The following is a 15,667-nucleotide window of genomic DNA, read 5'->3' as shown; positions in this document are numbered from 1 at the left end:
TTAGTAATTAATATAACTAGTCATAAAAAAACACTTTATTTGGACTTTCTTTATCAGACTATTTGGTATTCAGCAACACCTTTAAACATCAATCAACAATAATTTTTACACAGTTACCATGGAATTATTTTTGTGATATCCTGTAATGACAGACAAAAAGGCATTAGGTGTACCGTCTTTAGGTGTGTATAGTTCACAGGTTTGTACCCTGGAAATGATTTCTGGAAAGTGGGGTGCTTATTATATCAGGCTAGACTGTTTTTTAGATTTATTTTTTCAGGCCAAATTCTGACCAAGAAACCAGATGCTCTGGAGGAAAATCTTTGCATAGCATAAACCTTTCCTATTATTTCAAACACTGTTAATGCTAGATAATTTATTCTGAAAAATGGTCATTATATTGTATCAAACAAGGACAGGAGTTTAATTTGTCTCTGAAAAACATCATTCTTTGCCAAGCTTCAAGTTGAGATTTTATCAAAAAGTTCAAATATGTTTAACACAAGAAAAAGTTTCAAGGGCAAAAAGGGTGTGTGTTCTATACATGAATGCAGTTTGTACAACCAACAGAGGATAATTCAATAAAAACAACCACTAGGTGCCAAAGTTATATAACAAACAATATAAGTGATGTGTTAATCACAAAAAAAAACTATTTCTCTAAAATACCAAAAATAAAGATAACTGTATGTCACTATAAATACCTACACATCAGAGTCAGATTTTTTCTCTTTATTTTTCTCTTTTTCTTTTTTTACTATTTTCTTTGATAATGAATTCGAAGTGTCGTCATTCTCCTCAAAGGTGTCATAATTGGAGGAGCGTTCTCGCCTAAAAAAAATTATAAACAATAGTTTAAATACATATGATTAAATGATCTCTTAAATAGTTCAATCAAATTACCATGAAGTACTATATGGTCACATTTGAATATCTACATGTATTTAGACATGTTTTCACCTGTTGATTTGTAAATAGGATAAAAGCCTAGTAAGTCAATAGAGAGGTCAAAATATGTATTTTAAAGGGCAAACACAAAATAGTTGTTCAATGTTTAAGACTTTTCAACAAAGAATATTTATAACTAGATACCTTTCACTGCCTGTATGCATATTCCATACATCTATCTTTTTTATCAACTCTAGATCTTATCAAATAAAAACTTAAAATTTTTGATGCTCTTAATCTTTGTATTTGACTTGACCATTCAACTGTTTATATTCGAGCTTCACTAATGAGTCTTATGTAGAGGAAACCTACATTTAGCATACATTATTATTTGCCTTGTACCTTTAATGACTTTTTTTTCATGACATATGACAGTAGTAAATTAGAGAAAACAAGAAAATGGATTTTAACAAACGAGTTCATTTAGCCAATTGGCCGTTTCAAATTCTAATGCATACTGGGTAATATTTTCAAAAGCGTACACCAAAGCGTTTTGATTGGTTTAAAACGTTCTAAACAATGGAAATTCAACCAATGACGTAATGTTATTTTCACTTTGGGTACGAACAATGAAATTACCCATGATGCTTTAGATTCTGAAACAGCCAATTGTACATTGATTATTAAAATAAACCATTCAGGAAAAAAAATATATCAACTAAGAGTTAGATGAAGAGTAAAGAAAATAAGATAGTTTAAAATCAGAAATATTGCAACTTTTTAAAATACAGTAGATGTGCAAAGAAATAGAAGGTTTTCATATACATCCACAACCAAATTAAGAAGGAATTCAGAGGAAGTGATTTATATATGGTGCACATTTTGCATTCAAACAAGTGAGTCTGAGCCATGCACTCTAAGCAGATGAGGGAATACAAGAGGTGTCTATCATTTCTTTATAAAACATTGGGTTGATAAACTATTATGTTCATGTGTTAAATATTTGTTTTTCATTCATTTTTTTATACATAAATTTACTGTTAGTTTTCTCGTTTGAATTGTTTTACATTATCATTTCAGGGCCTTTTAGAGCTGACTATGCGGTATGGGCTTTGCTCATTGTTGAAGACCTTACAGTGACCTATAGTTGTTAATATCTGTGTTATTTTGGTCTCTTATGGAGAGTTGTCTCATTGGCAATCATACCACATCTTCTTTTTTATACTTAACACAATTTCTTGTACTAATCCAAATTTACAATTTACTAATACCAATTCAAGCTATTAAACTTTAAGCAAAACGTTTTTTTGAATTTTCTCTGAAATGGATTTCAAAGTTATATGGAAGCTGTTCATTTCACTCTATCTGAAACGACATCTTCCAACTTTTTGTTGCATGTGTTTGTGCTTGAAAACAATTACATGCATCCTTCCATTTACTGTAGAAACAGTTATATTCATGGGTTAAAATTTCGTGGTTTTGTCTCTCTTTTAAGATTTCATGGGGATTTAATTTCTTGGATATATTCTTTCCACGAAATAAACAAAATTAAATCCTCCACGAAAATTTCTGCCCTTACAGTTAATTATCAAAAATGTTTTAATTATAAATAAGCTTCCTGGTCTAGAAGGTGTTGCAAATGATCATGATGATTGCCTGATAAACATAGGCATGTAAACATAGTAAGACACTAGACCTATTCCTGATATATATGGTAATATGCAGGTTTGATTGAAATGACAACATGCAGCGTTTTTCCTGGAAAATCTTTTGAAAGAATTTTAATGGGGAAATGTGAAATTTTGCCATCCCTTATACTTCCCGAAAAAAACTATGCATATCAAAATGACAAGGTCTTTTCTATAGAAGGGCCAAATACGTTAGAGAAAAATGTTAATGTGAAAAAATAACAGAAACAGAGTGTATAATAATAGTATTTTTCGCAAGTGTGTACCTTTGATAATTTCAGGATTCAAATAAATTCACATATAACATCCCAGCCCTTCTGTATTAATTTCAGCTTTGAAGAAGTTCAAAATCATGCACAAAGAAAATGGGAAAATAAAAATTTGCAAACAGGCTTGGCCTAAAACTTACAAAATTCACCACAAAAATACACCATTTTACTTTAGCTGAATATTTATCTGAATTTTCATTCTTTTATAAGTAACAAAGCAAGCGTGGTCATTATTTTTTTTTTAGTTTATTAATGTCTTGGTGAATTTTTATCAATAACATGCATTTTAAAGTTAACTTACGTCAAACTGTAAATTAAATTATTTTCAATTATATTATATTAGTTGCATGCTTAAAATAAAAAACCAACAATGTACCATGAAAAGATAAATGAAAATTAAGATAGCACTTTTTTCAGTATATTTTTTTAAAGGAGTAGGTTCAAAAACCATAGTTTTGGCTCAAAAACTCAGTAAAATTTCACCTGTGATTTGGCAATTATGACATTTTTTCAAAAAAAATAACAGTGGTGCCACAATTCATCCACACATATTTTTGCATAACAATCTTTACACAATATTCTTTACTTTTAAACCAAGATTTCAATGCATGAGTGGTGGCCACATATAAAATCATTAAAAAAACTCGCACTTGAAACATTCAGCTGTTGGGGGAGGATCTTGTTCTCAAAAATATTTCTGAATATTTTTTTCTAAACAATAATTATTGAGGAAAAACTCAAATATTTTTTTCATTTTTACATTTACTACCATATCACAATTACATCTTTCAATAAGGGACGACATCAAAAGATTGATGTAGGATAAAAAACTGAAATCAAATAGTTTGGGGGTGGGGGTGGGGGTCAACATTGCTGCAAGTTTTGTTAATCCAAAATCGATTTTACCTATATCCATATAGGTAAATCAATTTTTCCCAAATTAAGTTAAGAGGGGGGGGGGGGGGGGTCAGTGAAAAAACTATGTGAATTAAGTTTTTTTATCCTACATTGAACTTTTGATGTTGTCCCTAATATACCAAATCAAACAACTTCAAAATTGTTACAACTTTTTCTAAACTTTTGTGACAAGCTGAAACTTCTTATAGTTACTCTTCAAATATAAAAAGGGAGACAACTCCAATTCTACTTCCTTCAGCAATCATGAAGAATGAAATAAAAACATGAAATACAATATTACCTTCTCTTGGAATATTTTGGCACAAGTTCAGAATAGTCCACTAAATCGTGACTTCCTTTTCCTTTCTTGTCTAGTGTAGATGTACCAAGGAGTTTTGCCACTTGGAATTTTTCCTGAAATTTATTGTAATATTACAACACAATTAATGCATTATTTATCAATGTAATGCAATATTATAAAACATAAAGCAGACTTTAACAAGAATGTGTCCATAGTACACGGATGCCCCACTCCCATTATCATTTTCTATGTTCAGTGGACAATGAAATTGGGATAAAAAATATAATTTGGCATTTAAATTAGAAAGATCATAACCTAAGCAACATGTGTACAAAGTTTTATGTTGATTGGACTTCAACTAAATCAAAAACTACCTTGACCAAAAACTTTAACCTGAACAAACGGAAAGACAGACGGATGCACAGACCAGAAAACATAATGCTCCTCTACTTTTGTAGGTGGGGCATAAAAAAATATGCAGCTTAAAGGACTCTAAGTTTACTTAGTGTAGTATGCTAACTTTAATCATTTTCATCTAAATCTGATCTGATTCATGCAATTGCTATCTTTGTACATATGGATATATATATATTTCTTATATCTATGTTTTTTGTAAAAAAAAACGAAAAAATATTCTAAAAAAAACCAGTTATGAATCCTTCAAGACATGCTATAGATATTGAAGCCAATCTTCATCAAAACTAAATATAGTTATCAAAAAGTTACAAATAACCAGCAATTAACTAAAGGTGTATGTCTGTATCCCAGGTTTCAAATTTCAAAAAAATACTGAAAACCACTATCTTTTCAGGGAATCCTTTTTTTTCCATTTAGGAATTTCATTTGGATTTCTACAGAATAAAGTTTTGCAATTTTTCAACTCTGTTGATGAATCTTATATAAGACAAAATTCTAGCTTCAAATCTTCACAAAAATTTATTTTGATGGTTTTTTTCTGCTACCTATTGGCTCTAAAAACCCAACTGTAAAATTTTCAACACATCTACAACTGTGTATATATTATTAATGAAAAACATTCCTTTTTACTACTAGTGTTGTCAAATCGTACACTTTTGCCTAACCGGTTACTCGGATAATCGTTTGACCAATTAACCAGTTAACCAGTGGTTTAAGTTTATGTTTAAAAGTCTTTTCAATAGTACCCTACACATATATATAAGAAAATGTGGTATGAGTGTCAATGTGAATACCTTCCATTCAAGTCATACATTTACGTTTTTTATAATACCATGCATTGAAGTTTGTCCTTTGGTATTATAATGCTTGTCTGTGAAGATTCCTGTCGAAGTTTGGTTTTTAATCAAATACACGGTATCAACTATGGCGTTTTAACTTGAAAAATAATTTTAAAAATCTTGATCTCGTAGATTTGAATATGCCTTTCATTTTCACTTTTGTTTCCGAAAATAATGTGAAGTTTTTTAATTTTAATTGATTTATCCATCCATCAAGTATATATTGATTACATTTACGTTGGTTTTTTTATAAACAGTTTTTGAGTTAGCTTTTCGTTTAAAATATGACATAGACTTGCACGACGGAGATTGCACATTCAGATGTAGGTATGCACAATATTAGATCAAAAATGAAATAATGAAGTAAATCGTAAAATTTAATTGTATTATTGATTTAAAGTTACTGTTAAAAAAACATGTAACTAATTATGTTTCCTTAATATCTTGCCCCAAGTTGAGAGACAAGTTCTAATTAATTTTATATTTTTGGATTAACAATAGCAATTAATATACTGAACAATTGATCTGTCAAATTAATTACCACGACGACAATTTTTAAAGACAACAGAAATATTTAATGATTTCAATACAAATTTATATCAAATCTGTTAAAATTGAAAAAAAAGTCCGGTTAACCGGTTATTTGGTATTGGGTTGTTCTTACGGTTAACCGTTGACAACACTACTTTTTACAAAACATTTTTTCAAAGTACTTAGTAACAAGAATGTGTCCATAGTACACGGATGCCCAACTTCTTTGTTTAGTGGATGGTGAAATTGGGGTAAAAACTCTAATTTGGCATTTAATTAGAAAGATCATATCAAAGGGAACATTTATACTAAGTTTCAAGTTGATTGCACTTCATCAAAAACTACCGTGACCAAAAACTTGAACCTGAAATATGCACTGATATTTTCTATGTTCAGTTAACCGTGAAATTGGGGTCAAAACTCTAATTTGGCATTAAAATTAGAAAGATTTTATCATAGGGCACATGTGTACTAAGTTTCAAATTGATAGGACAGTCCTCCAACTTCATCAAAAACTACCTTGACCAAAAACTTTAACCTGAAGCGGGACAGACAGAAGAACAAACAGATGGACGGACGCACAGACAAACGACACACAGACCAGAAAACATAATGCCCCTCTACTATCGTAGGTTGGGCATTCTATTATATGTGGGGCATAAAAAGAAATAAAAACTTACTCTTCTAATATCTAATGCAACAGCTGCTGGTACATCAGGAATGAGATAGGCTAAAATGAACTTCAATCCAAAAACTATATGCTGAAACAATCGTAAATTGTTATTAATACGAGATATTATCTGTTTCTTACAGGGTTTTATCAAAACATTGAATGCAGATGAAAAGGAAAAGATGCAAATAATAGCAGGAATAGCTTTATCTCGAAAGTTTTTGTTTCAAATCTGCCACTTTTATATTAAAAATGTACTTTTTTCAGAGACCAAATAAATCTTTCTATGGGAAACAGTTCTTGTTTCGAAATTAAAAGTATCTGGACATAACAAATATCTGGTGAAAGTTTTATTTTCTTTTAGCTCCGTGTTGATTGATTGTTGGTTGCTTAATGACCAGTGGCAAATATTTCATGCATATTTAGGACGAAGCTCTGTGTTGAAGACCTCACAGTAAAGTTGAGATGAAGAACAGCAATAAAAATGAAGTTCATTTGTTTTTTGTGTAATTTTCTGTTGTTGTTGTTCATGTAATGATTATGTGTTATGGATGTATACACCATTATCTTTTCGTGTTTTTTTCTATTATGGTCAGATATCTATATTTTTAAAGAAAAAAAAATCATATAATTTCTACCTTTTTTGTACAAATGTATGAGTGATATTCAAGAATAAGGGATAATCTATATTAGATTTTTACTTTGCATATAACATCTAGGTATTTGTAAATAATCATTACATTAAATATAGTCCAGTTTCAATATTTCAGTTATCAACAATTTTATTCTTGGTCTATCTATTTAATTTAGCAATTAGTATTTTTGTATTTTGTTTATATTATTTTATATGAATCAGGCTGTTAGTTTTCATGTTTGAAATGTTGTACATTTGTCAATTCACCTATTTTTATAGGTACCAATTTTTTTGTAATTCTTCTTTACCAATGAAATCTAAGAAAATTGGTTCCATATAAATAATAATGATTACACTATTTATCAAAATATTCATACCTCAAATCCTATAACAAGCCAGAGCTTTTCTGTTGTAGTCCAATCTTGAGCCCACGATGAAGTGAAAGCAATGATAAATCCATTGGTAACTACAGCAACTAAATTGACAAACTGGAGGATTCCATACCATTTACCTAAAACATAAAACTGTTTGACTGAAATATGATTTTTAAATGCTTAGAGGTCAAAAATAGCTCATGCATTTTCAGAACAACACAATATAGAAACGAGTACACAGCTGCTTTTGCATAGGTACTATTTCTGTACTAAAAAAATGCAGTACTAGAAATTTACTTTTAATATTTAGTACTATTTCTTTACTTTAAAACTATTGTAATATTTAGGTACTTGTATTTTACAGTACTTAATTTGTACTAAATATTTTGGTACAGAAATAATACAATATTCCATGTTTGAAAATCATAACTTTGACAGATTTGAAATAGAAAGACTTTCAAAATGCTGAAAATGTAACAGTAGTAACCAAAAATCTGTAGTACCTAAATTTCAAGTACAAATAAAGTACTGTAAAATACAGGTACCTAAATATTACCAGAGATGGGTCTGATTACTTTCAATGTAATTGATTAAATTACAATTACTTTGTCATTTGTACGATTAAATTAAATTAATGATTACATCATTTCTGAAAGTATCTGATTAAATTAATGATTACATTGGCAAAGTAATCATGATTACATCTGATTACAATGAATTTAAAAACAAAACATTTTGAATGATGTGAATGAATAAACGTTCAATATAACTATAGCATTTTTGAGAAAGTATTTTATTTGGTTCAATTATAAAATGATAACTTCAAATTAAACTTCACCTATTTAAATAAACACCAAATTTTACTCATACATATACATTACACTTTCTCACCAATGATCTCTGAATTATTTTGAATTAAATTTAATAAAGATATATCATAATCCAGTGTTTTTTTGTTTGTCTTCTGACCTCTTTCATAATTTATATGTATTCCAAGTTGCAGTTTATGGAAGTTTAAATATGGATGAAATAAAGTTACCAGTTAAAACTATGTTAAATGTTAATAGAAATGTTTAATCAAACTGTAAACAATATGTAAGTACTAAAAATCATTGCATTTTACATGTCCAGTCCAAATACAAAAAAAATTTAAACAACATATTTGTCCAACTTTTAATTTAGTTTGTGCTAATTAGATCAATTTTCATGTCTGATATATCTTTTATGGGCGCACTACGTTTGCACGCATTTGGGGATTAAAATATTTTACGTTTGCGCGCAGCTTTTGATTACATATGCGTGCATTCATTTTACAGGTAATCTCATGTAAAATAATAATTCATATATATTAAATTATAAATGACTATATTTTATTGGTATTTTCATAATAGATATGACTATCAATTATAAATTTTGAAAATAGTTTGTTAATTCAAATCATATATTGTTCATATTGAATTTTAAAATCAATTTAAAACCCCTTTTTATCTTAAGTTCAAGTTATGATGAATGGGCTATGTCACAGATTTCTTAAAGTTTTGTCTACACCTTTGACTTGTTGAATTGTATCTGAAAATCGAAAAAAAATATACGGCTTTATCTCCTTTTTCCCTGTCTAAGAAGAGACTTAGACTAACGGAAGGGGTACTGATAATTGTAAATAATTGAACAAATTGATAAATAAATAAGTATTATGACCTGTATTTCCCTAAAATATTATTGATTGAATTCTTTCAAAATAGGTGCCTTACGAGACTTAAACTAACGGGAGGGGTACTGATACTTGTAAATAATTGAACAAATTAATAAATAATAAAGTATTATGACCTGTATTTCACCTTAGTTTACCTGTCAAAAAAATGCGCGCAAATGTAAGCAAAAGCTGCGCGCAAACGTAATGATTTTTGCGAGCAAATGTAGTGGTAATGCGCGCAAACGTAATGCACCGTCTTTTATCATATATATTTCCCTACAGCTATACTCAATTGGTAACTGCAATAAAAACAAACCTTAATTAGTCTCCTACCTGTCAATTCAAAGTTGACAAAAATCACAAAAATTAACAAAAGATTACAATTCAGGGTTAAAGAAAAGTATTGCTTGAATATATAACAGTTATTATCAAATATTAATATGAAGATCATTATAAAACGATGAATATACATGTATGTACAATATCTTTTACCAAGATAATAGGTTTATAATTATATCATATGTCTCTGCTTAGGCTAATGATGACTTTTCAATACTGTAACAGTTTATTTTTTACTGAAGTAGACATGCTTAAAGAAACCAAACCATTTTAGTATGTTAAAATTTATCAAATATGAATAACAAAGAGGTTCATTTAATGACCAAAACACAATTTTAGATTTTTTTCATTGTAATCAGAATGTAATCAAAAAGTAATCATGATTACAGGGTATTTTGAAAAGTAATTGATTAAATTAAATTACATGTAATCCGATTTTTGGCTGATTAATGATTACACTGATTACTTGAAAAATTGTAATCAATTACAGCTGATTAACGATTACAATTACAATTACCCCAAGTCTGAATATTACAATAATTTTAGAGTAACAAAATAGTACTGAATATTAAAAGTAGATTTCCAGTACTACAAATTTTTAGTACAGAAATAGTACCTATGAAAAAGTAGCTGTGCAAGTTTTGGTGAGGGTTAAATAAGGCCCAGAAATGCCTTGATTGATTGATTGACTATCAACACTATTGTTCTCTTTTGTGGCAGTCAGTTTTTATTGGTAGAAGGAAGCCTGAGTGCCCTAAGAGAATGACAACCTCTAGTAGGAAAACAATCCTTTTCAATTGAGATTGGAGTTGAGTGCACCTGCCCTGTGCAGGATTTGAACTCACAACCTCAGTGTTGGCTAGTAATACAGTAGTACGACTTCTTAAACCAATTGGTCATCACAGCCCCCTACCCAAAATAGTCTAAAGTCCATTGTTTATACATGCTTTTAGTAAATTAAAAGGACACACAAGACAGTGAAATGCACTTATTTTGTATAGTTTTTCTTATGAAGCATTACATTTACAACACAAAAAGGCAAAAAGTAAAGAATTTTGTTATACAGAAGACAGACTACTTAAGCCCCAGTCCCATTAGACCAGACCACGATCGCACCACGCTCACCACGATCTAAAATAAATTTAGATCGTGGTGAGGTCGCGGTATGAGCGGCATGAAAATGTAAATTTATGTTGCTTTCACGATGCTACTACGTCCTCATTACGCTTCTACAACGATCCCGCTACGATTATACCACGTTCTCACCACGCTTATTCTGCTATCTCACTACTCTAATCAAGATCTTTTTATGCTCATTACATTCTCACTACGACCATACCACAAATTATCCGATTGCAACACTATCTTACCACGCTTCTACTGCGATTATAGCATGTTCTTACTACGATTATACTACAAATGTACATTCATACTGCGATCTTACTACGTTCTCAGCAAAAACGTCAACATCGTGTTCCATATCAATGCAGTTCCTTTCCTTCTATTTCTGATTAATTCGGAAACAATACAGTCATGCCACCAAAATCTACTAGAACACATGGGCGTTGTGGTAGGGGACGTCTCCGGGTGCAGGAATTTCTTGCTGCATTAAAGACCTGTTGGTGACCTTCTGCTGTTGTCTGTTCTATGGTCGGGTTGTTGTCTCTTTGACACATTCCCCATTTCCATTCTCAATTATATGTTAATGTAGAGGCAGGCGGCTCTGATATTAACGAATCCTGACCAAGCAGAGATGTCGAACCGACCAATTCAACCTAAATTACAACCTATTGCTGGTCCATAAAGCTCAAATGACGATATTTTAGTGAACGATAGCAGAGATGACACAGATGTGTCAATAGATATAGGAAGATGTGGTATGAGTGCCAATGAGACAACTCTCCATCCAAGTAACAATTTATAAAAGTAAACCATTATAGGTCAAGGTACGGCCTTCAACACGGAGCCTTGGCTCACACCGAACAGCAAGCTATAAAGGGACCCAAAAATTATATTACTAGTGTAAAACCATTCAAACGGGAAAACCAACAGTCTAATCTATATAAAAACGGGAAGCATGGTTGAGCCGTTAGAGAAAATGGACAAGAAGTCTAATTACATACAGACAAACAAAACCTGAAGAGATTTAATATATTTTACACGAAAATGACAATTAGAATGATGGTCGTAAGAAGAGCGTGATGAGGACGGGAAGGGCATGCTAGAATCGTACTTATGGTCTTGAACAGCGTGGTGTAAACGTTGTATAGTTGTAGTGGAAGCGCGGTTGGGTCGAGGTGAGAGCGTAATGGTCGTAGTGAGGTCGTAATAACGTCGCTGTGAGATCGTAGCACAGTCTCTCCGAATAGAATCACGCTTTCGCTACTATCTCGCTGCAATGGTACAGCGACCTTTGCGATCTTACTACGACCTTAGTGCGCTCTCACTACGCTTCTACTGCGACCTGATTTGGCCACGACCGCACCACGATTGTTTTGAACATGTTCAAAGTTGGCCACGCTCATCACGATCTTGAAGACCTCACCACGACCGTCATACGACCTTACTGTGATCTACACGATCGTACTACCATCATCAAAATTTGCATTTTTTTCACAGATCGTAGTGTGATTGTGGCCTAGTGGGACTGCGGTATTAGATAGCTCAGCCACTGAGGTCCTGCATCAAATACAAGATAAAAAATAGATTTTGTAGTGTCTCCAATAATTATAAGCAAGCAAAACACTTCCTGTAACAGTTTCTAGTTAAAATTGCTACATGCTTCGAGGTGAAGCACAATATTAAGGACTACAAAAAGACTGTGAAGATTTGATTCAAGAGAATTTAACTTAGCAATTTAAAATGTCTGAGTAAGGACTATTTAATGGTGGATTAGCATTTTACAGTTTTACCTAGCTTGTAGGAGGAGAATAAGTCCAAAACAATGTCTACTCACTTCAACACTTATCATTTTTTGTTTGCTAATTGACCTTTGAAAATTTGAACTAAAATTTGGTTATTTATCCACATAAATATGGTCAAAAAGACAAATCCTTATCATTATGTTGACATCTTTAGGTTTGAATGATTACGTTCCTTGGGCCAAGTGATCAATAATCTAAAATCAAAGGCTTGATTGGTGATTACTTTAAGCTGCATCAGCACATTGCAGTGACCATAAAATGACGACTTATGAATTAAAACATTCAATAACTCTAGACCTGTTCATCATGGTGAATAGTCTCATAAGATATCAACATAAATACCTATATCCCCTCTAATAGCTGCCACTGGACGTCTATACATCCACAACATTCGTTTAGCATCAACTCTGATGTCAATGGCATTGGTTAACAAGGCCAATAATGGTGCCAGAGGAAAAGATGCTGCAAATAACTGTAAAAAAAAATTAATAACATGTATAAAATATTGGTGTGTTAGAATAAAATATAAAAATATATAAAAATATAAAAATATAAAAATATAAAACAACACGTTTAATAATGTATTGCGTCCGAAGCGCTTTTCTGGATTTACCTTCATCAGGAACGCTCAAAGCCAAACATTTGAAATCCGAAGATGTATAAGTACCGAAAATCGAATAACTTTTTCCGTCTAAAACTTAACTAAATGTAAGAAGATGTGGTATGAGTGCCAATGAGTTAATTCTCCATCCAAGTCACAATTTATAAAAGTAAACTATTATAGGTCTAAGTATGGTCTTCAACATGGAGCATTGGCTCACACTAAACAGCGAGCTATAAAGGGCCCAAAGGTGTATTTTTTTTGTGTCCTAATTTCAGCTCTTTCAAAGATTTATTATCTGTTCATAAGTTAGACTGTTGCGATACACTCTGTGAAAACAAAGGGGGGGTAGGAATTTTATCATTTAGTCATACTATTGCAAGACATGATTAAAAAAACAGCCTATTCCCAAAAACTAAAATCTCTAATCAAGGTCAAATATCAGGGGTACAATGAGTTTAATTAAGGAGCTTATTGCACTCTCTTCTATAATAAAAATTCTCAGGAGCCTCTGGCCTTTGTTAGTGTGGTATGATTTCTAACTTTACTTCATGTGTATGCTTTGGAGTTTAGTTTGAAGTCCATTATCACTGATATACTTCACATTTGTGTTCAGGGGCCAACTGAAGCACGACTCTGGTTGCTGGATTTTTCTGGCTGTGTTGAAAACCCATTGGTAGCCGTCCCATATTTTCTGCTCTTTGGTCGGGTTGTTGTCTCTCTAATTTTATTTTTTTCTACGATAAACTTACCATCAGAAAACCATACTGAAGAATCTTCTCTGTATATTCACTTAGGGTAAAGTCATCTAGAACGGGCTTTAATCTTTCATTTTCTACATAATCAAAGGTCATTTTCTTATCTTCATCAGCTAATGCCTCTTCGTCAGTAACTTTATTTTTACAACATTGACAAAAATCACAATATCGGTAACGGCAACACCAATTTGGACGGTTACGCCAGAATTTCCTTACGGTCCTACAAAAAGTTAAAAGAGAAGGTAACAAATGATAGCTCTAAATTCTCCTTGTTTGTTGAAAAAAGTAAAATCACAAAAATACTAAACTTAGAGGAAAATCAATTGGGAAAGTCCATAATCACATGGCAAAATCAAATAAAAAAACACATCAAAAAAGAATGGACAAGAACTGCAGTCATATTCCTGACTTGGTACAGGCATTTTAAATGTAGAAAATGGTGGATTAAACCTGCTTTTATAGCTCTAACCCTCTCACTTTGATGACAGTCTCATCAATTTCCGTTATATTTACATTGATGCGTCAACTAAACAGACACAATAAATAAAACAGTCAAAATATGGGTACATCAGTCATCATCGTATAACAATTTTAAAAGGAAGTGATAAGGAGAACTAAGAGCTTAGTTTTTTTCGCTTGCCTATTAAAGTTATAGCTATAAAGTTATCTTGCCTATTAAAGTTAAAGCTATGAATTCCTCTTGCCTATCTAAGTTATAGCTTTTAAGTACTCTTGCTTATTTATGCAAAAGTTATGAATTCCCCTTGCCTATTAAAGTTATAGCTATAAATTCCCCTTGCCTATTAAAGTTATAGCTATAAATTCCTCTTGCCTATTTAAGTTATAGCTTTTAAGTACTCTTGCTTATTTATGCTAAAGTTATGAATTCCCCTTGCCTATTAAAGTTACAGCTATAAATTCACCTTGCCTATTAAAGTTATAGCTATAAATTCCCCTTGTCTATTAAAGTTATAGCTATAAATTCCCCTTGCCTATTAAAGTTATAGCTATAAATTCCCCTTGCCTATTAAAGTTAAAGTTATAAATTCCCCTTGCCTATTAAAGTTATAGCTATAAATTCCCCATACCTATTAAAGTTATATCTATAAATTCCCCATGCCTATTAAAGTTATAGCTATAAATTCACCTTGCCTATTAAAGTTATAGCTATAAATTCACCTTGCCTATTAAAGTTATAGCAATAAATTCACCTTGCCTATTAAAGTTATATCTATTAATTCCCCATGCCTATTTAAGTTATAGCTATAAATTCCCCTTGCCTATTAAAGTTATAGCTATAAATTCCCCTTGCCTATTAAAGTTATAGCTATAAATTCCCCTTGCCTATTAAAGTTATAGCTATAAATTTCCCTTGCCTATTAAAGTTATAGCTATAAATTTCCCGTGACTTTTGAAGTTTTTAGGCAAGAAAAAGTAAGACGATACAAAGAGTGCAATTAAAAGCCATAAATCAAAAACAACACACATTATCAATGACAAGAGAAAGTAGAATCGTCTGCTGAGTATTCCAAGTACCCCCCACTTTCATATTATATTTGCCCTCAAATATATTTGTTATTGAAAGCAATTCAACAGGCAGAGATAAACATTTGATTTCAAATACCTTTGAGAAATTAGGTATAATTACGGTAAAATAATATTTTTAAGGTATAAAACCACTAATTCATAGCCCCATTGCTTTCTATGTTAAATTCTGCAGTTTCAAGCATTAATGGCTTCTTTGTCTTAAGTTCAAATTAAAGTGGCAGTTATTTCATGTCAAAACAGTACCTTATCCTGACTTGTGCTTCAAAAATCAGCAAACCTTTAATTGCATATTAGAG

The 15,667-nt window shown here is 31.3% G+C and overlaps 1 protein-coding gene across 6 annotated transcripts in view; it reads right to left on the bottom strand.

Moving 5' to 3' along the window:
* The window catches only part of LOC143042394 (anoctamin-7-like), a 66,914-nt gene that overhangs the window by 12,306 nt on the left and 38,941 nt on the right, over positions 1-15,667 (bottom strand). For all 6 annotated transcript variants that reach the window (XM_076214671.1, XM_076214673.1, XM_076214674.1 and 3 more), the window contains 6 exons: positions 13,818-14,043; positions 12,807-12,936; positions 7,512-7,645; positions 6,511-6,591; positions 4,044-4,156; positions 709-831 (listed from right to left, as the gene is read on the bottom strand). In XM_076214671.1, the coding sequence (XP_076070786.1) occupies positions 709-831; positions 4,044-4,156; positions 6,511-6,591; positions 7,512-7,645; positions 12,807-12,936; positions 13,818-14,043 (807 nt within the window). The remainder of the gene's footprint in view (positions 1-708; positions 832-4,043; positions 4,157-6,510; positions 6,592-7,511; positions 7,646-12,806; positions 12,937-13,817; positions 14,044-15,667) is intronic.

The sequence above is a fragment of the Mytilus galloprovincialis genome, chromosome 8 (assembly GCF_965363235.1).
Source record: "Mytilus galloprovincialis chromosome 8, xbMytGall1.hap1.1, whole genome shotgun sequence".
Lineage (NCBI taxonomy): Eukaryota > Metazoa > Mollusca > Bivalvia > Mytilida > Mytilidae > Mytilus > Mytilus galloprovincialis.
The sequence above is the reverse complement of the archived record's forward strand: the minus strand, read 5'-3'. Positions and strand labels throughout refer to the sequence as shown.